The sequence below is a fragment of the Neovison vison genome, chromosome 7 (assembly GCF_020171115.1).
Source record: "Neovison vison isolate M4711 chromosome 7, ASM_NN_V1, whole genome shotgun sequence".
Lineage (NCBI taxonomy): Eukaryota > Metazoa > Chordata > Mammalia > Carnivora > Mustelidae > Neogale > Neogale vison.
In genome coordinates, this window is record NC_058097.1 from 140255794 (window position 1) to 140281331 (window position 25538).

Consider the following 25538-nt stretch of genomic DNA (forward strand, 5'->3'; position numbering starts at 1 on the left):
AGAGTTAAGAAAAGAATCAGAGTGAGAGGTACTAGTATCATCTTATATTTGTATAATATGTTATAAGACTTCAACCATTTCTGCTTATATATTCTTGCAATATATTCTTGTTCCTCAAAACACATGAATCCTGAGTTATTTGCTATGTCTTAGCCTATACTAAATTGGGTTTGGAAAATTACATACTATATATAAGATCATATATAAAATATAAATATTATATTTATATGTATATAAATATATGTATATAATAAAAATATATAAACATTATATATAATAAAATTATATATATATATATTTGGATTATTTTCAGTTAAAGACTTCAAAATGATCAGCCATCTGTAAATGTCCTGGTAAACCAAAATATTTTTCTTTTTTTTTTTTAAATACATGTTTATTTTTGCATCACCAAACCAAATTTAAAAGGGATGTTAATTTTAACTGCCAAGCCATGTAAATATCCAACATCAGTTTTTTATTTTGCTTCTGCTCTAGGTAGATTCTGGTCTTGAGCTCTCATACAGCTCCTGTCAGAAATGTTATCACTCCGCACCAAGCACAACAGCCTCCAGGAGGAGAAAGGAACTTAATTAGAAATTTCCACTTCAAACACAATTTATAGTTCATTCATTCACGCTGGAGGGTGTTTGGAAAGTTATCACTAAATGAACTGTTTGTTTTTCTCACGTTGTCAACAAAAAACATATTGGGCACAGAATATATTTGTTTATGAAGCACTGGAGGGGGGGCCTCAGTGATTTAGCATAAGGCTTTCTTTTTAGGGGAAGAAACTGAACCCCAGAGAGGGGAAACAGACTTCCCAAAGTAACATGAACTAACAGCAGGTTGGGTCTGAAACTCAGGACTCCTCCCTCCTAGGACCATACTTTCCAGAGTGCCATGTGCCCCTTTCAGTACCTCTAACACTAGTACTTCTCCATGCCCTGCTGAGTCTTTATTGAGATAATTTTATACTAGCCCAGGTCATCATCTTTGTATATGTCAGGGTAGGGCTTACTAATAGCTAATAATTATATGTCCTTCCTATGTAGGCACTGTTGTGAACTAATCTAACCTTTGTACAGCAAGACTCTTCTATGTCTGGGGCTAGTCAGATCAGGGTACTGACCTTAGGAATTCCAAGACTAAATTGATTATTAACATTGACTCTTTCTCTAAGCTTTCCCTAAGCTCCAGGAGATAAAACAAACTCAACATGTCCAAAACAAAATACATTATTATCCTCTTATCCAAACCCACTTTCTACCCTGTGTTCGCATTCTGATGGTAGCCTCACTTCCCTGATTACCTTTCTCAGTTCCCATTTCCAAACATTCAACATTATTATAAATATTATTTAAACCCTATTTAGTCCCCAGAAGTATTTGAGAATAGCTATCTAGTACCTACCTCTGTTTTCTCTCTCCAGTTGATGCCCCATTTCCCATGGTTCCATTCTCAGTTTTCTAATTCAGGCTTTCCCTGTCATCAACCATTGGTAATATTACCACAGTCTCCCATCTGGTTATTCTCTTTTTCATTGCTTAGTTCTTCACCCCCGACTTTTCACTCTTGCTTTAGTTATCCTAACCCAAACACTAGTCAGATTGTGTTGTATGCCACTGTATCACCCCTGCAACCACCACCACTTACTGATAAAACTTTTTAACCTGGCATTCAAGGTCCACTTCTGTTGGCGTTTTTTTCTCTCTCTCTCCATGCTCTGTGTGAGCCACTCCAGCCTGCTTACAGTTCAGGATTAAATGGGTTATTTATAGTTTTCTTGCTTCACTCACCAGTATATCATAAGGATCAGTTAATACACGAGAAGCTTTTATTATATTTATGTCCCACCTTATTTGATAAGAAATATGAGGTGGGAAAACAGTTTACTACTGACTCTAAAACACTTTTGAGATGTTATTTTTAAGCCAGGGAAATCATCAAATTTTGAATTACAGAGGACCCTAGAGATTATGGGGCCTAGAACATTCCACCTCCCACAGCAGCTCAGTGGCTGGCCCAAGTAAGTTAGTGGCAGAGTTAACAGATTTCCACCTTACTACATCACATCACTTTAGGAAAGTGAAAATAGATTTCTTCCCTCTTGAGAAAAGTTGGACCCTTCTACATTCATTTAATTCACTGGTAATACATCTGCTCATCTTATTATCCCCAGTCTCCCTGAATAAAGTAGAAATAGTTTGGATTCTGCCCCAGTTTCTTCCCTGCTGCTCCCTGCCACATACCAACTAGGCCCCCAACTATGAAATAATGTACTTGAAATGGTCCCCTGTGTTCTGTACAGACTAGTTTTAATTGAAATCTGGTGCCAATTATCTCCCCCTTTCCCACCAGGTCACCCCTTTGCATTTTTTTCATAATAATCCAGTTAAATTTGTATTTTTTAACTACTCAAATTCCAAGACAATCTTACACTAAATCTGTTCTTTGATTTTATTATCGCCAATACGATCCATTTTAAAATCCTGATTCATAGGTTATAGGTACGCTCTAAGAGGAATAGCAACCAATGGTGACCTGCTCAGTGTGTGAAGTGTCAGATGCTTTATTTGTGTTGTCTTTGATCATCCTGACAAGAAGCTGGCAAAATAAGCATTATCGTTGTTACAAATGGAGAAACTGAAGCTCAAAGGGGTTAGGTAACTTACCCAAGGTCTTGGAGTTAAGGTATGGCTGGACCAAGATTTGAATCCTGGTGCTCCAACTCTAAACCAGTGTTCTTCCCGTGACAGTTTTTATAGCAGGTAAATGACCCGAGTTCGGATGGAAAACCAAAGCAGCTACAAAGAGTAGTGCTGTGCTCTGAGAAGCATTTCCAGAGGGATCCATTCATCACCAGAGGCTCTTACCAGGGCTGGCAACTGCACCTGCCTCCTGCATTTTCTCTAACTGGAAGCACTCCTAGGGTACAGGAGTGATGGTAACATAATATTTCTCCATTCTCAGCTGAGAAATGGTTTCCCATTGCATCAAAATAAACTCCCAAATTTGTTAATATGGCTTGGCATGCCCTGCACTGCCAGATCTTTGAAAAGCATTAATATGTCACCCTTAGGAGTGATTAGGAATTTGACTCACTATCGAGCTTTATTAACCATTTCAAAGATAAGAACAATCATGAAGCACAAGCAAAGCAAAGAGAGACTCTGACTGCCTGAGTTGAAGTCCTGGTTTTGCCATTTATTACTAGTGGGCTCTTGGCCAATCTATTTAATGACTGTGCCTCAACCTCCTCCTCTGTAAAATGGGTATTATTATGCGTTCTTCATTGAACTATTATGAGAGTTAAGGGAATTGATAATAGGCAATGCTTAGAACCTTGCCTGCCACAGAGTAAGTGCTCCGTGCATGTCAGCCCTCTCCTCCAGTACTACCGTCATCACCAAGTCATCACCTTCATTTCTCCTCATCATCTCTCACCTTCTTCCTACTCTCCTTCCCCGCCACCCCCCCCCCCCCGCCCTGCCATTTACCAACACCTACTCTCTTTTCTTGAGGTGTATCAAGTCCTGTCCTGCCTCGAGACCTTCACATGTCCCTCCCCTCTCTGTTTGGAATACTCTTGCTACTCCTGGGCTGCAGCCCTCCACGGGCATTCCCACCCATCCTGACCGGATAACTCATTCATATCTTGCTTCTGATCTCACTTCCTCCAGAAAACCTTCTCATACCTCCTCATATCTTCAGTAGGGGGCCTTCCTTCCTGTCCCAGAACTTTCTGACCTTTTCCTGTCTAAGTGTTTTCCACCTGCTGTTTAACTGTGCATTTAGCTGTCAGTGCTTCCACCAAATGGTGAATTGCTTGATAATAGGTATATGTCACTCAAGTTCACTTCCTCTCTTAACTTGGAAGAGGAAATAACTAAAATGGATAGTTTTTAAAAACCAAATTTATGTCAGTTTGGTGGTTAGCTATAGATGGGTACATATTTGAGGATAATAGCCTTTAGTAAGGATCCCTGATGCCATACTTCACTTCACATGCATTCAGCTGAGTCTCTCATCAGGTATTAAATAATATCAAGATTCTAGAAATAATACTTATTAGAGCCATCCCAAAATGGAAAGGACAGACTAGAGAAGGAAAGAATTTCCTGTCACTAAAAGTAGGTAAACAGAGATAAGTAGTCATTTGGTACGAGTGATATGGAGAAATGAGGAAGGGAGTGAGGCCATTTAACCTAGAAATGAGGAAACTGTCTTCAAATGTTAGAAAGAGAATCATATAAAAGAAGAAATAAAAAGAAGAAATGTCCTATGAGCCCTTGGGAGGAGGAGGTAGAACCAAGAGGTAGAAACTATCAAGAAGATGATTTAGACTCAACGCAAAGAACTTTTTTTTTTTTTTTTAAATCATGAAAGCTGACCCCGAGTGCAGTGGATTTCTCTGAAGACAGTGAGTTCATCAGAATAAAGCCAGTGTCACATCAAGCATAGATGACCATTTGCCTGGAATAACGCAATGTCAATATATTTTCCACCCACCCACTTACTTATTCACTCACCTCTGTAGTTATCATGTACCTACTCTTTGCCAGGTCCTATGCTAGAGACACAAGTTCCAGTAAGATAAGTTCCTGCCTTCAGGAGCTCACAAGTAAGCATATTCCATAGTCTATTCAGACTGAATCTTTGACTGGGAGAAGTTTTCTAGGGGAGGAAGGGATGAAAAATTGGGTTCCAGATAGGGAGACTAGCATGTGCAAAGATGCAGAAATGCCTAAATTAGAGAAATAAAAAGGTCAACATGATGGGAGACAAGGATATAAGAGTATGAAATGTGGATGAGTCAGTTTAAAGGCAGACATACATACAAATGGGCTCTCCCCATTTCTGGAAATTCTCTGATTTTGATACCATCCTTTTAAAAAAATGTATTTATTAATTTGACAGAGAGAGACACAGGGAGAGAGGGAACACAAACAGGGGGAGTGGGAGAGGGAGAAGCAGACTCTGTGCCAAGCAGGGAACCTGATGTGGGGCTTGATCCCAGGACCATGGGATCATGACCTGAGCCAAAGGCAGATGCTTAAGTGACTGAGCCACGCAGGTGCCCCTTGATATCATCCTTTCTATAGTACTAAGAAATAGATAAATATTTCTGGAAAACATTGAGTTATTTACTCATATAACTCCTGGGGCCCCAAGCTAGGGGCCCTCATGGTTGAAGTAGCCAACATAATATTCATCTTTTGAAAATAAATAGAGAAAGGGTTGGCTCTGGACATGGCACACTATTCCCTTCACATTAGCATCTGAATAAAACCTACAACTAACTTGAATCAAGGAGAAGAGCTAAAATTTCTATTGATTACCAACATGGTTGTGAAAAGGATGTCCTAACAAATAGAATTTTTTCTCCTATGATCCAGGGATGGTTGTATACATAAACAGCACTAGATGGAATTTTTCTAGTCTGCCCAAAGCTTTTTGCTTCAGCCTGGCATGATCTAATCATTATAAACTGGGTCATGTTGTTTAAACCAGGTTGCTTGGGGCCATGGTAGAGCTGACCAGGGAGCCACACCCAACTGTGTTCTGTTGGTCTCAAGGTCCTTGAGAGGCAAGCTTCTGAACTGGAGTCTTGTAAGAATAGACCTTCAGAATTGAAAAGAATATTAAAGGGAGATCAGTAGGCATTGGAATTAAGAGCTCAGGAGTTTTAATTAGACTGTTCTAAATCCTTAACCTCTTCCAACTGTTTAACCTTGAGTAGGTTAGTGATTCTCTCTGAGCTCAATTTTCTTATTTGTAAAATCAGAAAAATAATCCCAACCTCCTAAGGATTATAAGATAATGTATAAATATCGGAGTATAATAATATAATAAATATATAAGTATAATAATTTTCTAATAAATAATATGTATAATAAGTATGAACATGTATGAGGCTCAATGAATGATAAAGGGGTTATAATTGTCGAACTCAAGAACAGTGATCTCCAAGACCCCAGCTCATGCTTAAAGAAGAGAAAATTCAAGCTGAAGTAGAAAAATAGAAATAACAAATACTTGAGGCTCTGTCACACTTGGTATTTTAAAATGTCATCAAGGGCACCTGGGTGGCACAGCCTATTAAGTGTCCTTTTGGTTTTGGCTCAGGTTGTGATCTCAGGGTCATGGAACTGAGCCCCACATCAGGCCCCTTGCTCAGTGTGGAGCCTGCTTAAGACTCTCTCTCCCTCCCTGGGTGTCTGGGTGCTTCAGTCAGGCATTCGACTCTTGATTTCTGCTCAAGTCATGATCTCAGGGTCATGGGATTAGGCCACCCATCAGGCTCTGTGCTCAGCAGGGACTCTGCTTGAGAGTCTCCCTCTCCCTCTCCCTCTGCCCCTCCCTCCACTCATGCTCACTCTCAAATAAATAAATACATCTTTTAAAAAATTGTTTTAAAAAATAAAATATCATATCAATGATATAAACTGTTTTTAAATGCATCTAAAAATGTTATTCGAGCAAAGATTACCAAAACCTCAGGGAGGGAACTAAGAGTCAAAGTGACCTTGAAAAATGTGACTGGAGGAGGACATGTTTGCTAAAATCTGGAGGAAAATCAAGAGTTATCTGGGCAATGTGGTATTGTTCAGGATAACAGCCAGATTTGGTTATTACTGGCCCAGTGGAAAATGAACACACACTCATAGTAGGGTACATCTACTACAGTGGGAAGAAGCCTGAGCCAAACAAGGAAGCCTGGGGCTGGTCCAACCCTATGCTAACTCTGGTATGACTCTGGGCAGGTCCCTTCTCCTATGGGAATGATTTTAATGTTCTAATGTATAAGTGCTGGATGAACAAGTTTTTAAGGCATTTAGTTCTTCATAGCAATCCCCTCAAGTCATGATCTCACAGTCATGGGATCCCACATTGGGCTTCGAGCTCCACCTGAAGTCGGTATGGAACTCTGTCCCTGTCCCTCTGCCCCTCCTCCCCACACACTTTCTCTCTCTTTCTTTCTCTCTCTCATAAATAAAAAATCTTAAAAAAAATAAATATAAATCTATTTATAAAAATATATAACATATAGAAATATATAAATAAAATAAATATAAATATTAAAAATTAAAATTATCAAATTTCTCATAAATAAATAAATCTTTAAAAATGAAAGAACAAACTATACAAATAGAAAACAGGTGAAAAAAGCAAACTTCCATTTTATGCAGAAAGAAACATAAATAATCAGCAAACATTAAAAAGATGCTTAACTTCATAATTATAGAAAGGCAAAATTCAAAAATAATATTGTCTATATGTCACAATGGCAAATGTAAGAATTTGGAGTATTTGCAAATTCTATAAGAATGTGAGGAAAGTCAGTCATATTTTATTTGTGGGAGTGTAAATTTTTGGAGACAACTTGGCAATAGCATCACAGTTTAACACTCATACCCTTTATCCAACAACTTGTTGTTACATGGTATTTACTGTAGCATAGTTTATCATAGTGGAATACTAGAACAACCTAAGGGTCCATCAACCCTGCACTGATAAAACAAATTTATATTGAATCATAGAGAACACTTCACAGCTATCAAAAGGGATACGCCAGTGTATGGGAATATGTGAGTGAAGAAAATTCTTTTGGGACGCCTGGGTGGCTCAGCGGTTAAGCGTCTGCCTTCAGCCCAGGTCATGGTCCCAGGATTCTGGGATCAAGTCCGACATGAGGCTCCCTGCTGGGCAGGGAGCCTGCTTCTCACTCTGACTGCTTATGCTCTCTCTCTCTCTGACAAATGAATAAATAAAATCTTAAAAAAAGGTGGGGGAGGCGCCTGGATGGCTCAGTGGGTTAAGCACCTGCCTTCGGCTCAGGTCTTGATATCAGGGTCCTGGGATCGAGCTCCACATTGGGCTGTCTGCTAAGCAGGGAGCCTGCTTCCCCCCTCTCTCTTTGCCTGCCTCTCTGCTACTTGTGATCTCTCTCTCTGTCAAATGAATAAATAAAATCTTTAAAAAAAAAAAAAAGGAAAATTCTTTAAGATCTATTAGTAAGTGGAAAAATAAAGGTATAAAACTATGTGTAAAATACCTTATTTGTATACAATTTTAAAATTATGACTTGATAAACCTGCTTATATTCATAACAAAAATAATTGGCAGTATATACAAAGAACTCTTAGAATAATAAGAGTTAGGGGGACCATTTTATTTTTATGCCTTTTATATTGCTTTAATTTTCATGTGTGTTCATTATGTACATATGTTAGTTTTATTTTTTATATCAATACATTATTTGAGCAAGGAGATTCTGGCCTTTTTCTTTTTGCTTTCTCCTTTATTAGTTTCTGTTTGCTTAGTGAATAAATAATCATGTTAAAAACATGCAAGGGAAATTAAAAGAAACAAATAATGCCTGTTCCCTTTGACTTAGAAAGTATCTTTCCAGGGAATTTACCCTTCAGAAATACCTCCATAATTGCTCGTAGTAGCCAAAATCTGGACACAATCTTAGAACTTACAATGGTGAGGATCCTTTTGAAAAAAATGCTGGTGGATTACTGGACTCTTGTTAAGAAGGTAAAGTGGTATGAGCTGATTGTCCAAGATATATTGTTAAATGAACAGCAAAACAGAAACAGGTTATAGAATTATATATATATATATGTATATATATACATATATATATGATCCTACTCACTCAACTAAAAATGTGATGATATATTAAAATATGTAAAGAAAGAAGCAGAAATAGAGAAAGTTGTGTGCGTGCATATGCAGATAGTAGATTTCTAGAAAGTATACACAAAAAACTAAGGGATGATGATGAGGGGATTTTTTTACTTTTCCTTAGATATCTTTCTGAAAAAATTGGAATTCATTTACCACGATCATGTATTGTTTTTTAATAGCAAGTTAACCCTAATTATTTGACAAGACAAGAGGTTATTTGGCCCACGAAGTTTGTGCATTCCATTTCCTGTAGGCAAGAGCCTACATCTTATTACTTTTCCCGTCTCTTCCGGCTGTCTGAGTCATACTCTGACTCATCCATGCCTAGACAGTCTCTGAAATGCCTGTCATCTACTAACAAGTAAATCCAGAATTGTATAGTTCAAAGGGGTTTTAGACTCCTCACCATCGCTTCCCTCCAAGGCAGAAGAGTGTTGAGTCTCAGGAGCTGAAAGGTGGCCGCTCCGCCGGTGAGTGGCGCAGTCAGGCCACGCCCAGCTCACTGGACTTCTCCATGTTACTATGTCATGCTTGCTCTCAGTAAGGAGCTCACCAGAATAGAAAGCAGGGAAGAGGCAGGGACAATTATAAAAGTCGACAAGGAAACTTTCACAAAGCTATTATGGGAGATCTAGGATATGGAACTAAAGATTACAGACATCCCAGGCAGGGAAGCAGAAGCAACTCACCATCCACCACCCAGTGTCATTGTCAAAGAGATGAGAGGCAAAATAAGATTTTATATTTTACATGCAACTAGTCAGGGTTTTTTTTTTTTTTTTTCCTCCATGGATGGTAGCCAACCTCTCTATGAATAAAAGGAAACAGAATTGTGGCATCAACTGCAAAAAGCTAGCTCTAGGTAGGTTAGAAAAGCTGGACTTACTGTGTGTTCAGTTGAAGCAGAGAAGCTTCTTAGGGGCCTGCCTTGCTCACCTTTGTTCTCCTCCCCTGGTCCCTTTCCTGGGGCAGAAACAGAGCCCTGATGTTGGAGGCACTCAGTAATTATATTATGTTGACTTAGACTGAGTTGATTTGAGAAAGATTTCAGTTTTTACTTCTCATTAAATTTGACATCAGAATGATTTTTCCCTCTCGGCAGAGTTTTGTGCTTGTTTTTTAGATGTTCTGTTTCTCTTTTGGCATCAGCCCCAAAATGGGAGTTAGCAACAGCAACATAAACTCCAGTCATCCTTTATTTCATTTTGTCAGAATTCATTCTGGAATTGTACATGAGAAATGGGGCAGTCAAGTTTATTTTGGAACAAGGCTCAGGGCTGTCTAACCAAGCTTGGAATGACAAGACCAGGCATCTGACCAAAAAGAGGGATTTGGCAGGTAGCCAGCCCCATTTCATACAGTCTACGCAGAACCTCATCTGAATATATTAATCTGTCAGCACGTACTCGTCTATGTACATTACATGTGTCTCTCCTTATTATCCTGTTTTTCCTCTAATTTTGAAGGCTCATATCCATCCCAGAAATCTAGGAAAGTCACAGAGGCATATTAAATGCACACACTAAAATTCTCGTAGACATGCACAGACCAAGTTTCCACCCAGTAAGACATGCTATAAACGCCACAAGATAAAATATCATGTCTCTGCTGACTAAAAGTTGTCAAGAGCCTGAAACTTCCTCTGTAACACTCAAATGCCTTGGTAGGACGGGAGGGGTTTTGAGGCAGGTGACATAATCTTAGCTTCTCGGTGGAGAAACATTTTTCTTCTCTCAGAATGATCTGCCTTATGAAATACCAAAGTTCTCTGGCTTCCTCCTCCAGGTGAATGGCATCGACCTCCGCGGAGCATCTCACGAGCAGGCCGCCGCTGCCCTGAAGGGGGCTGGACAGACGGTGACCATTATAGCACAATACCAGCCTGAAGGTCAGTGAGAACCCACCCTTACCAAGTTCCACTGTGTTTCTTTGTGAATATATACCCACCTTTCTGATCACCTGTATTAACCAGTCTCCACCAAAAAGGCTTTTTTTTTTTAAACTTACTTATCCTGAAAAATGGGAGCTCCATGTCCGAAGAACATGAGGCTTTGTTACTCTTCACCTTCCAAAGAAAACATCAGAAAAAGTCCTGTTTGAAATATGAATTCAAAACAAACAAAATCCAAAAAACCTAGCATCAGTTTTATTATTCATGTTCTTATCTGGTACACACTTTTGGTCAGCAATGAAATATTGTAAAAAGAATTAGGGTGGACTAAGAATCAAATTGACGTGAGACAGATTAACAAGCAAAACACCAGATTTAATAGCATATGTATGGGGAATCCACATAGACAGGCGAAATAAGGTATATATGTCATCCTGAGCTAAGATGTGGGCAGGGGTCTGGGACTTCAGAGGGCAGAAGTCCATTTCACAGGGCCGTAGAAGAACAGATGTTTGGTAATTAGATATTTGCCCGGCCATATAAATGAGTCACTGGATAAAATTTACCTCTGCTAATAACCCTTGTTCTGGGAAACACCCCCAACTGAGATTCTTTTATGTCTTTATGGGAGGGGCAAAAGTTTCTCTTGACCCTGGAGGGTCTAGATTGCCTTCAGGTCAAAATCCATAGGCCAAAGTGGCACACTGAGTGGGGGAGGGTGGTTGGTCTGGAATCCCTTCAGAAGAAAGGGGAGAGAGAAACAGACCATGATCAGGGGACCATATTCTCTCTTCGTGGCATGAACTCTTACTAACGCTAACGTGATTTTTGGTTGTCCCTGGTATGGGTTTGTTTTGTTTTGGTTTGGTTTGGTTTGGTTTGATTTTGGCTTTTTCTGCTATAGTATTGCTTGTTTGTAACATGCTACTGTAAACCCTGAAACCTGGTGAGGCGTTGTCAATTGGATTAGCCAACTGAAACTTGATGAGATATCCTGAATTGCATTAGCCAGACCCTGCTCTTTGGTTTGTTTCAACTTCTATCTGTGATCAGAATGATTCTCAGGGAGACCACCTAGAAGTGACCTATTGTGTGGTTGAATTTTCAGCAAATTTGTATATAGATTACTCCTTTTGTTAATGAAATATACTTAAGCACCCACTGTGGGCTAGACTTTACAAAAAAGTAGAGGGGTGTGGTTTCCTGTCTTCAAGAAATGTAGTTAATTACCCTTGGTCCACAAGGCTAGTAGACAGGACTATTAAACAGATAAACATGATAGTACAAGATGCCATTAAGGAAGAGCCTTTTTGCGTGGGGGTATAAAGAGCTTCTTTGACCTTTTAAAGTGATTCTTTCTTAATGTCAGTTGGTCTCTTCTTTGGAAGACAGAGGTTTGTGTCTCCCCTGTGAAGTCTTAGATTTTACCATAATGGTAGCCAACCACATATTTCACGTGAATATAAAGAAAACATTCTGCCATGTGTCTTTTGGAATGTTACATTTATTTTGCCTGAATTTAGAATTAGAATTTGCAATTAAGTTATTAAAAAACATGTACTAAATGCTTTCTCCTATTGGCCTCGCCCATATATGGCCAGAGAGGTGGGGAAGAAGCAATTTGTGATTGTCACAGATGGGTGATGACAGGACTGGGAGAAAACATTCTACCCAGACAGTTTTGAAAGTCTTTCTACTTCTTAAAAATTAGTAGACATGTCTTCTACTAGGAATAAATTGGCTCCAGAAGGATCCATTGTAAAACAGAAAATAAAACCATTTGGGTTAGCATAATTTGAGGAGCAAATTCTACTTCATATAGAATAAGAACTTTCCTGTGGAATTTTTCCATTTTCTTTACAGCAGTGTTCGTTCACTCTCAAACCGTATGCCCTTCACCATAACCTGGCACATGGCATGAATATTCCAGGCTGTTTTCCCATTTCTCAAGAGTTTCCTCTCCAACACCAATTATACCAATTAGAAGCCATTGATAGTAAAGACAGCCATTCAAATGACCTGGAACAGAGTGATTTTGAAACTTTAAGGATTACAGTAAAGGACAAACATGTCATAGTTCTATCCACATAAATCTTCATCTTAAGCTTCCTTACTGTGTTTGCTTCCTTTAAGCAATGTACTTAATTTGGATACTTTGCTGTACTTTGTGAGGATGCCTATTCAAAGCAAGCATGTCTTATAAAGCATAATAGATTTTTAAATTTGTAAATAAAAATGATAAGCTTGGGGTGCTGAGTGGCTCAGTGGGTTAAAGCCTCTGCCTTCGGCACAGGTCATGATCTCAGGGTCCTGGGATTGAGCCCCACATTGGGCTCTCTTCTCAATGGAGAGTCTGCTTCCCTTCCTCTCTCTCTGTCTGCCTCTCTGCCTACTTGTGATCTCTGTCTGTCAAATAAATAAATAAAATCTTAAAAAAAAAAAAAAGCTTATTTCAAAATGCCAAAGTACAGATAGGATTCACAGAATTCCCTATTTTAATAAGTCTAACTCTATTCTCATTTGTCACAGCTTTAAATCAGTTGGAAATGTGGTAATGTAACATCAAGTAATCCTCTTTCCCCCTTTGTAAGTTTAATGTGCAACTGAGCTTTAATTTAACTATTGTTTGAAATGGAAAACTAATTGGATTGTTGTTTAAACCATTTAGGGACATTTAAATTATACAACTCTTTTAGGAAATAATGAACAATTTACCTTTAAGATAACAAGTGAAAAGAAGAATATGCCACAGAGTTCATTAGGAAATTCTTACCAGATCTCCTTCATTTGCGCTAGTATTGTGAGGTGTCCCTGCTAAGACAAATTTTATTGACTTCTCTTTTGGTATGATCAGGAACCAGACTTTCTTTCAGTAATTTTTTCAGGTACATTCAAATGCTTTTATCAAGATACTAGATTCCTTCCTCGGTATTATTAAATATTCAGGAAATTTGGCCCTTACCCCCAGCCCAAGTCATTTTCTTTTAAGTAATTTTTTTTTTTTAATCTTACTGAGATTAAAGGACTTAGGTACTTTTAAGAGATTGTTTTCTGATGATGTAGGACCAAAATTGTATAATAATGACACCAACCCTGAGAACTGTGGAATGTCAGAGAAGGGATAAACCTGCAGGAGTCAAAACAGTACAAGAGTACTTTGTGGAAATGGAGAAATGGAGCCAGACTTTGAAAAATAGGTGGGATTTCTATTCTGAAAAGCGGAGAGAAAAAATATTTCGCTAAACTAAATAAGATTTTGAACTCTATGTATGCAGGCACAAAACCCATGTTTTGTTCACTTTTATTTTGTTCATTTTTAGTGTTATACATATTATTGGTATTTCTTTTTTTTTTTTAAGATTTTATTTTATTTATTTGACAGACAGAGATCACAGGTAGGCAGAGAGGCAGGCAGAGAGAGGAAGGGAAGCAGGCTCCCTGCTGAGCAGAGAGCCTGATGTGGGGCTCGATCCCAGGACCCTGGGATCATGACCCGAGCTGAAGGCAGAGGCTTTAGCCCACTGAGCCACCCAGACACCCCTATTATTGGTATTTCTTAAAGCGTTGCTGAACTAGCAAATAATACTTACCATTCTTTAGCACTTGAGTTTCCACCTGAAAATAATTGAAGATTGGAGGGATGATTCAGTTTTACAACTTGCATTTTTTCATTTTTGCTTCAAACCAGAAAATAAGTGCTAAACAAGTATGTATTGCAAAATATAAAACAGTTTCCAACTGTGTTTTTCATAAGACTTAGTTCATTTTTTGAATAATTATAAATAATTTATAATTATCATAATATAACAATAAATGTCTTCCTTGGCAAGTTTCACTGTGCAAAGTAAGACCAAAGTTCTTCTACTTCTGCTTAAAGTGATCTTGCTCCCAGTTGTCTAAATTACTCTAGCCATCATTAAATTTTATCCAGTGTCTAGTTCTAGGTAGTAGAAATAAACCCACATTTTAAGACTCACATGCAAACGGTGTTTCTTTCTGGTGGTATGATTGTAATTCATTTATACCATTTTTTTTTTAATCTACTTTCTGTCACATGTTTACTTGGAAACTAATATGTATTATTTTGATATTAGGAAGTTAATAATGAAGTTATTTTCTTTATTTCTTTTTTTAAGAGGATCATGTATCTGATACTTAAGGAATAATTCTACTTAAGCAATATAGGAAGTTAATTCTTCTAAACTCCAATTACCTATGTTCAGTTAGTGAAGTTACCCCAACACCACTTCAGAAAAGGAACCATAATGCCTGCCCAACATATGCATACACTCCCTGTCCCTTTCCAGCCGTCTTCCCCATTGCTGTCAGAATTATTGTTCTCTAGGATATGACCAAGGTACCTGTGCACAGACTCCATGCCCTTCACAGTATGGCCCCAGCCAAACTGTATGCTCCCTCCTTACTCCCCGCACCATCATCACTTACCACCATCATCATTTTTACTCTCCCCTGCTACACAGGACTGCTTTCTGTTCCTCAACACTTGGTCCTTAGCAGTCATGTTTCTGGACCTTTGCTCCTGTGGGTTCCTCTCCCTGGAATTCCCTTTCCTCCCTTTCTATCTCTACTCATTTTGAGGGCCTGCAGACGTCAATTCCACTCTGAAGTCATCTTTTATCTGCTAAGTTGATGTTGATTGATTCTTTCTCTGAGCTCTCTAGACCTATATTCAGAGAGTTTGTGTGTCCCTTAGCATGATTTGTACATTTCCCCACTCAAGTAAGCTTCTAGAGGGCAAGAACCCACTTATCGTTCGTTTTATGTCCTGAGAGAATTTGCACGATATGAATTTGACTATGCTTTATTAAAGAGTTATTGAATGGGTCTCTATTTGTTTTAGAAGTACAATAAAATATCTTCAGTGTGTTGGCAAATAATTAATAGTAAGTGTTTAAGAAATATTTGCCGGATGAATATTGAATGAATTGCCTGGGGTTCTGATATTAGATGCAGAAAATGGTAAATGAGTCCCCAGATTGGACATCCAGTGTTGATGCAGTTTTTAGGTGGTGCCTTTTTTTTCTTACAAAGAAATGACCCTAGTGGATAAACATCCTTTCTCCTGCACTGAGGAATATCTACAGCTATTGTTCTGTAATATAACACAAAGAAAAGATGATTAAAGCTCTAAGATTTTCTGAAGTTCTAAAACTCAACTTTAACACCACTGATGGATTTTAAAAAGTCACTGGGGCTCGTGAGTGGCTTAATCTGTTGAGCATCCCACTCTTGGATTCAGCTCAAGTCATGATCTCAGGGTTATGAGATTAAGCCCTGCTTTGGGCTCCATGCTCACCATGGAATCTGCTGGCCTTGGTCCCTCCCACTCATTCTTTCATTCTCGCTCTCAAATAAATAAGTAAATCTTTTTTTTTTTTTTTTTAAGTCACTGATTGTAACCAAATTGTGCATTTGTCAGAACGGGTCTAACACAGCATTTCTCTGAATCAGACTGGAACAAGCCTTTATAACATTTGCTGCCTTTTCACTGTGCTATAATACCTCTGTTTACTGTGAGACCACTGACTGGGATTGAAGTAAAAAAACACCAGATATTCACTGGGACAATGAAGTGAACAATATAAATTGTTGGATAAAGCACAAAATAGAGATAATTAATTGCCAAGGTATTCTTATGACAACCACCAGTATTCTCTTGGCTTTAATATGACTACTCAGGCATTGTTTTGGATCCTGCAAAGGCTTCAGAAGGGCCTGCAAGCAGGGAAGAGGAGCTCCTTGAGGGTCCCCATCAGGAAGTGGGGACTTGAGTAAACAGTTGAAGAGTCTAATTTTGTCTGCCTTTTTTTTTTTTAAGCTTTTATTCAGATTCCAGTTAACATACAGTGTATTATTAGTTTCTGGCATACAATATAGTGATGTAATACTTCCATACAACCCCCAGTGATCCACCTTTTATTTTTCAACAGACTACTTGAAAAGAAAAGTCCAAAGGACAGACTTAATTAAAAATAAGACTTATAAATGTGGTCTAGTTTATGGAACTGTGGCAGAGTGATGATGTGGTTCATTTATATACCTGTATTTGGTTAATGGATATTTTTACTGAACACTTACTGTGCTCCACTCAGTATTCTTAGGAAATGATAAAGCAGTGAACCCAAAGGCCCTCTCAAATAAATATTAAGTTTGTTAGATGATGATAAGTAGTATAAAGAAATAGGAAGAAAGGTAAAAGTGATAGTATTGAAGAAAATATGGTAGATCTAGAAGACCTAGCTAATAAGTTCATATTTCAGCAGAGATCTCAAAGAAATCAGGGAATAAGCCATGCAGGAAGCTGGAGGAAGAAAGAAATTATTCTAGAATCCTGGTCTACCAAGTGTGATCTGTGAACCAGCAGCATAGAGATCAATCAAGAGCCGGTAGATAGGCATAATCCCAGGCCCCACTCCAGCCTTCTAAATCAGAATCTACATTTTATCAAATCCATAGTTTATTTACATGTAGTTTGAGAAGCACTGTGCTAGAATACTTGAGGACCCTGCAGAAACTGTGATTTGTCACTCCGGGTTGGACTCCCTCTACCTGGATCCAGGGTGATGTCACCTGAGGCGGCATCACTAGGTTTGATTTCTGGCATGTGTTACTCAATGACTGGTCAGACTTCAGTCGTTTTACTACAGGTCAGACTGCAAGGGCTCTAGGAAGTTCATGTGTCATTCACCCCTACCTGGCCTATACCTCCCCTCTAAATATAGATTATCAACCAAATTCATAAATCTTGCTAGAACTCCCCATCTAGTGAAACAGTGAACCTACTCAGGCTTCATTCCCTTTCATTACGGCCTCTCCTGCCTCTCCTTCAAGTGCATAGAGAAGCCATTGGGGATGAAGTGAGATTGAACTTCATCCTGATAGATGACTTTACAGACCAAAAAAAAAAAGTCACTAAGGCATCACTTTAAAATTTCTTTAAGTAATTTACTCTATTTTAAAGCAGATCATTTCACTAATCCTTTTTTACTCCTTTTAAATTGTGAAGCTAATTCAGAAAGAAAACTACTCATTCTTTTCAGAATGAGGAGTGAAGTGAATGAGGAGTGAAGGAAGTGAAATTCTGATCTTTTCCAGAGTTACTACTTTGAATTAAGTCACAAGTTTAAACCAGAGTTGGACACCATGATCTATTTCTCTGTGAGGTCAAAGATGTGGTGGAAACTTAAAATGAGTATGTAATTTACCCTCTGAAAAACATAGACACCTCCTATATCTAAAAGTTCTCAGAAATGAGAGTATATACAACACCCAAGAAGCTTACTTACAATACAAGCTATATTTCTTTCCTTAAATCAATGTCTACATAAGTTTATGCATATGAATGAGCAGCTGTGGCGTGCTGAGATAGTTTCTCAATGCAAATAACTGCATCTCAAATGCTCAGGCAATATTCATAAAGTCCAGCTGTAGGTCTTGGTCAGAAATTGCATCAGCATCATCAGGGAACATTCAGGATGAGCTTTGGAATGGGAGGTACAGTGCAAGACTCTGGACTAGGAAGAGAAGACCAGTATTCTAATGCCAATTCTAATTCTAGCTGTGTGACCTCATGCTAGTTATTCATCTTTATGAGTTTGCATTTTCTCAGTTAGGAAAAGTTAGGACAAGTTAAATATTTTCAAAGTTACTGAATTCTAGATAAAAGATATAACCGATCAAGTAATACAGAAGTATGAATTCCGTTATTTGAAGGTTTTTTTCACTAATACTGCATCTTTGTGCTTTGCGTTTTTTGCATTCTTTAAGAAGAAATGAATGCACAGTTTGGTTAACTTGGTGCATTCTCTGTGGTTTAACTGGAATCAGTGAGAAATGGAAATTAACAGTTGGAAGAATCCTTATAGATCACTTTATCCAGCTTCACAGATGGGGGGATTGAAGCTCAGTCAGTATCCACATAGGAAAACAGTCCGTTATCTTAACATTTGTTATAACTACTAAAACTGAGGCTAGCTAAACCAGATAGTAAATTCCTTAATTCTTTGAATTTACTGTAGTAGTTCATGATGGCTGATGGCTTAAATAGCCCAAGGAATCTAATCCAACTAGATTATTATGTTCAAAAGGGGGTTGAAAAATTCTTATGGAGCCTTGGGGCTTTCTCATGCACATAATTTCACTTTCACTTCTAGCTTCTTACTCATGTTAATTGCTTTTATCCCTGTATCACAAGTGAATGATACATATAAGAGAGCTTTAAAAATATAAGCAATTACTAATAATTTAAAAAATAACCACGAATCTGAGAATATTAGTAGTTAAAGAAACAGTTCAAATACATTACGCTTTTCCTCTTCTCTATCCTAATTTCTTCAGGTGGCATCCTTCACCCATCTGTCCATCCATCCATTATCACTTCATCCTCAGTGATATTCTGTTTTGCCACATATGGGATTTCTCCAAATATATTGCATTAAATCTGGTTTAGCTAGTTTGATTGGCATATGCTAATTTTTATCAAACTGTTAGGAAAGAAACTTACATAAGACTTTACATGACTCTAGAATTTGTATTGCTTAGCCTTATCTTTCTCCTCGAATCTCTCTCATATGCATACAGGCTCCACCAACAGATACTGCCTCCTCCTGCAACTAGAAATCTCCCAAGATGTCCCTTCACTTAATCTGTCTTGTTCCTAGCCTTCTCCCAGTTGCTTGTTTAACTCCCCAACATCCACCACAGCGTATGACAGATAGGATGATTCCTGCAAACAGAGTCTGCGGGATCATGGGATGTTCTGTCCAGATACTTCAGTGATTAATGATGCTGCTTTTTTTTCTCCAAGCTTATACCCTAGTTTGGACGTAGAGTAATGTAATGGGGACAAAGTGAGATATCACCTCCTGACTCAAAAAATTCTCTTGACCTAATTATCTGTCCTGGGAATACAATATCTCAAACTCTTATCAGAGGGGCTAAAGATATTTACAAAGCTGATACAGGTCCTTTCCCTTCCTGTTGTTCCATCTCTGCCCAGCCTCATGACAACTTTCATTCCATAATTAAATATATTGATCTTTGGGTGTCTAATCTTGTGATTTTATTATATTTTGAAGGACCCTTGGCATCCAGCATCATAAAGCACTCACTAGCTAATACTGAAAGAAGGCTAAGTAAATCTTTGTGCTAGGGACATTTTGACAACCAAAAAGATCTCTTAGATACATCCCATGAGTTAGCCACATCCAGATCAAATACATGGGACTAAAGGGTCCAAATCAGGGGCACCTGGCTGACTCAGTTGTTAAAAAACCGCCTTCAGCTGAGGTCATGATCCTGGAGTCCCAGGATCAAGTCCCACATCAGCTCCCTGCCTAGCAGGAAGTCTGCTTCTCTCTCTGATCTTCCCCCTTTTCATGCTCTCTCTCCCATTCTCTCTCTCTCAAATAAATAAATAAAAATCTTTAAAAAAAATAAAGTTTCCTAATTATACTCTTGACTATACAAATATTACCAACTGAACCCAGATCCTCCACTGATGAGGAATTTCAGGACATTATAGACAACTGTTAAAGAATGTTCCACAGAAACAAGCAGAAGGGGAATATAAGCTAAAACAGATCTAAAATACTTACTAATTTTACTCCATATTCTCAGTGCCAAGTGTAGTTCACCTCCACATTTGTTTGAAAATCCCAGTATTTAAGCCAACCATCAAACTTAATAATGAGTGATGAGGCACTTGCCTGCTCCCTTCCCTGACTCTGGAACTGATGCTTTTTTGACCACACCTGAGCCATATCACTTCTCAACAGTGATGCCCTTGTTTGCTAATTAAGGTGGTTAGAGAGATTATTTTTAAGGCTCCTTCTAGCTGACATTCTATGAAATGTAGTTACTGTGTCTTCTAATTAGAACATGTCATAAGGAACAATTATTGCAAGCAGATAATTTCAGAATGTTCTCATTTTATTCTTCACATTTTAAACACACGGAAATTCTGCTTTCACCCAGTTGGTGGGACAGAAAAAGATCTATATCTGTGGAAAATGCTCTTTCTGTGCTGAAGAGAATTTGAACCCTCCAATAACTATTTTTAAGTTTAATTCAATTAGAAACACTTACTGCTTATTGGTGCTTCCAAGATTAACAATTTATTGTACATGCATAGACCCCTTATAGCCTAAATCTTACCAGTTTCATATGAAATTGAACTAAACTATAACTATCAAGCCTGGAAATAGATTTATTGGGGGTGAAAAGGAATAATTTGGAAAAAAAGTTCATTTCAGTAAATAAAAGATTCAGAAAGCTGAAATAATGGTTATGTTTTTGATTCTCAGAATCACAAGTAGTATCAACTTTAGAATGAAAAAGCCAAGCCCAGGAAATAAATACATCTTTAATGTGCTTTATAGATTCGTAATCCAGATAGGATTCCTGGTACACTCAATGACTAAGTCTATAAAAGACAAAAGTATCCAAATTATACTTTGGGGTTCAAGATAATCTTTTTTTATTCGCTCAGCTTTCTCATATTCACGTTCCTACTGCTAAGGGTAATTTTCTTCCTTAATAGGAGTTGCTGACACATTGGGGAAATTAAGCAATGGCAGAACAAAAATTCTTTCATTCAGTCTTCATTCAGATATATGAAATGCTTCCGCTGAGTGACACATTGCCCTGGACATTAGAGGAAGAATGATGAGCAAAATAGACATGACCCTTTTCCTGATATACCTACAGTTAGCAGAGTAAAATCACACCAGTAAATCAGATAAGCTCAGGTGAGTGCTCTAGAAAAAGACAAGAACTTAGATCTAGATTCTGAGTCTACATACTCAAGTATATTCTCAGTGTATACCCACACCAAACCAAAACAAACAAAACACTGTGACCTAGATAGAGGGTCCAGAAGGCATCCCAAGGAAATAATATTTTCTTGAATCTGAAGGATGAGTAGGCATTAATTTGTCAAAGCAGAGCAGAGGAAGCTGTTGTGAGGAAGAGGAGGGAAGTGTATGTGAGAAAGCGGGAGAGACAGTGTGCGTAAGGAAGTGAAAGAGGGGCACATGGGCAGATTTTGAGGGACAGGTATTTGGGTCTTTCCCCTGAAAGCACTGGTGTTGAAAAGTTTTAAGCCAAAGGCTGGCAGGATCAGAGTTGTTGGTGTTGTTGGTGTTGTTGTTCTTCTTCTTTTTAAAGATTTCATTGATTTATTTGACAGAGAGAGAGAAGTAGGAGCAGCAGGAAGAGGGAGAGGGGGAAGCAGGCTCGCTGATCTGGCAGCACGATGTGGGCTGGATGTGGGACTCAATGTGGGGCTCGATCCCAGGACCCTGGGATCATGACCTAAGCTGAAGGCAGACGCTTAACGACTGCTTAACGACCAGGTGCCCCCAGAGTTGTTCTTCTAAAAACTGGCTCTGGCTGCTGAGTAGAGAACAGGCCAGTAGTGTCAGAGAGGCTGGGAAAAACCCGGATAAAAGGTGCTCATCCAGGTGAAACGGTGGTGGTCGGCTTAGAGCAGTGGAAGAAGAGATGGAGAGGAGTAGACAGACTCAGGGGGAGAGTTGGTAATAAAGTCAGTAGACTTACATGTTGGCTTATTAAAATACATGAATTCATTCATTTTGTTAAAATATGGGACAGCATGATTGACTGTTACAAGACAAATACACCCCTCAGGGAAAAGCATGTTTTATTCATCTTTATATCCTAGTCCCTAATACAGAACCTCGTTCACAGTAGGCACTCAATAAATGTAGACCAAGTGAAAAAATAAATAAATGAATGATGCCAATGAATAAATGTATCTATTCTGTAGGAACTCTTCCATTTTTTTATTTTAGCTAAGACAGAACAAAATATAGATGTCAAAGAGAGGAAGATGGAAAGAGAAAGGGAGTTGGTAGCAAAAGAGAGAATTCGTAAAGCTAATGCGGAGCACTCACCGCACGTCTGATGACATTCTAAAATCCCTGCATAGACTTACTCATTTAAACAGCTCAAGAACTTACAACAGAGGTTTGATTGCATTGCCCATTTGCTCTTGGACAGATGAGGGTATGGAAACTCAGAAAGCATAAGCGGTTTTTCCAAGGTCAGACAACTAACCAGTAGAGTACAAGCAGGAGTCATTCTGAAGCAGAAGGACTCTGGAACAGCTATGGAACTAGATCACTTCTCAAAGGAGGAAGGAAGAGGAAGCAGATTCACATGGTGATAAAGGAATTAGAAGAGAGGGAAGAAATGGAGGGGATGTGGAGAATCTAATGAAGGATAAATGCCGTGTACCCAAAGAGAGAGAAAGGACAGAGGTACAGAGAGGACAAAGACGAGTCAGATGGGGAAATAAAGATAAGGGTATTCGGGCTAGGCAGGGCCAACAGGCAGACAGATCAGAGTCTAGTGATTGAGAACGGAGACAGGCCACAATTGGCTTGCCGTAGGCTCTGGGCCAAGGAGCAGATGTAGGCTAGGTGGGTGAATTCCCTTCCTTTTGAATTTGTGGTAGTTTTGTTCTGTTGTCTTTTCAAGATATGGGAGTTTGGGGCCTGCAGTTCAGCTCTAAGAGTAGGTGTGATCCCAAACTGGTATAAAGGCTGGCAGAAGGCTCACCACTTACTACCTTTGAGGACTTAAGTGAGTGATAACCTAAGCCTGAAATTCTTCACGTGTATCATAGGGATAATCATATTTACCTTCCAAAGTTTCTGGGCGAATTAGAGAAAATGAAGAATGTCGAGAATATATAAGGCCATCCGCAAATGACAGCTACTATCATAAACCTCAACAACAAGCTTGTTGAATAAACATTGCTCCCAATGCAAGCTTCGCCCTGCCATTACCCCCCAACCCCCACTCTCATCAGATCTTTGCATTATCCTTAAAACTATCTAAGTACAGACAGGATCGAGGAGCTTCACAGAGTTTGGGAAGCAATAGTGGTTAAGAGTTCCCACTGTGAAATCAGATAGATATGGCTCAAATTCCAGCTCTGCCATTAACAGCTGTGTCACTTGAAACAAATTACTTCACCTCTGGGAACATCATTCTTTATTTGTAGAATAAAGACTCACACCTATCTCTTAGGACTATTTTGAGGGTTAATGAAGTCAGTGCATGCAAAATGTCAAGCACACACCCTGACAAATAGAACATCTTCAATAAGTAATAACTGTCATTATTATGGTAATTATCAGAAAGTCCAGAAAAATCTATAACGTGGTTATTGTGTGGAAAGAGAGAGAGAAGGAGAAGTAGATCCAGAGCGGGAAAGAAAGTTTAAAAAGCCCTTGGGAGTCTGTGAATAGGGGCTCTTGAAGGACTTCTTTAGGTAACAGAATCAATGTGAAAATAATTCCCTGTGTGGGAGTGTCAAATAAACTGTTCTCCGCAGAGTTCTACGGTCCAGGGAAAGAATGGTGGAAGCAGGGAGTTGGGCAGAGGGGTATCAGAGGAAGCAACCTGGGCCCTGGCTTCAGTCCCCCTCCAACCAGAACAGGCTTTATTTGTTTTTCATGTTTGGTCTTGGATAAATGAAGGATTCTGTCACCAAAAAACAGTTTTAAGCTGTTTTAGCAGAAGGCAAGAAAAGCTGTTAGAAATAAGAGGTGTAGGTAGGGGTGTGTGTGTGTGTGTGTGTGTGTGTGTGGTTAGGATCCAAAAAAGCTCTTAGCTCAATTAATTTTGCACTAGAAAGTAAACTCCATGGGAGCATCAGGTTTTGCCTGTTTTGCTTACTGTTTTGTCCCCAAAGCCTAGAACAGTGCCTGGCATAGAGTAGGCAATCAGCAAATATTTGTGAATGAATGAATGAGCTAAACAAATATTCATGCCTCTCAATTTCTCTTGAACTTCAGTGGCAGAGCAAATTTACTCCCCTTGATATGCCTATTGGGAATCATGTTAATTAACTGGAGCTCCCAAACATTGATTTTCCATGCTGAAAAAGTAATCAATCTAGGAGAGCAGATTATGTGGTCCCAACATTGATTTTGGCATTGCTGCTGACCAGGCTGCCAAAGACAAAAACACTCTCTGACTTTGGTTGTTTGATATGTGAGAGCAAAAAATTAAGCAAACAAATAGACTTTTTTCCAAAGAATCTCATAGTGGCTTTGTGCATTTTTGTAAGTCTTAGAAACATTAAAAAATATATAAAATATTGGGGTGCCTAGGTGGCTTAATCAGTTAAGTGTCTGCCTTTGGCTTAGGTCCTAATTCCAGGATAGAGACCCTGCTTCTCCCTCTCCTTCTGCCCCTCCCCCTCCTTGTGCTTTCTTTCTGTCAAATAAATAAATATGATTCACAGATCTGTACCCCTGGGGATAAAAATATATTATATGTTTATAAAAAATCATTTAAAAAATAATAAATAAATAAAACCTTTGAATATATATATATACACATATATATACACACACACGCATATGTGTGTGTGCATGTGTATATATATATATCTATATATATGCATGCGTGTGTGTGTGTGTGTGTGTATTAACTAGCACAAGTTTAAGACTTCTCCATTCACGAAAGGCTTTCAGATATGTTTCCCACGGGCTCTACACAACTGTGAGAGTTGAATAGACGGGAAGTATTTGTGAAGGTAGCAAAAGTAAAGCTTTGTGAATTTAAGTAACTTGCGATGTCGTGCTACCCATAAGTACTGTGAGTTGAACTTGTACCCAGATCTTCTGATTCTGTTTCTCGTGCTTCATACTGTTCTTCAGATGTTCTTTAGCATCATACTGTTTTATAATTCTTTTATCCAAATAAAGATACTTGAATCAATCTAGAATTACCAGGCTTTCCAGAAGTTTGCTAAATAAACACTTTTTGAGAAAAACATATTCATGTTTGTTTGTTGGGTGAATGTTTGAGGGTATATCATTTTAACTTTATTTTTTAAAGATTTTATGAGGAGGGAGATGGGGGAAGAGGAGCAGGGAGGAGGGACAAGCAG

At 38.6% G+C, this 25538-nt stretch overlaps 1 protein-coding gene across 23 annotated transcripts in view; it reads left to right on the top strand.

The window, feature by feature from the left end:
- DLG2 (discs large MAGUK scaffold protein 2) overlaps positions 1 to 25538 on the top strand; it is a 2052576-nt gene that overhangs the window by 1737168 nt on the left and 289870 nt on the right. For all 23 annotated transcript variants that reach the window (XM_044258404.1, XM_044258405.1, XM_044258399.1 and 20 more), the window contains one exon: positions 10483 to 10585. In XM_044258404.1, the coding sequence (XP_044114339.1) occupies positions 10483 to 10585 (103 nt within the window). The remainder of the gene's footprint in view (positions 1 to 10482; positions 10586 to 25538) is intronic.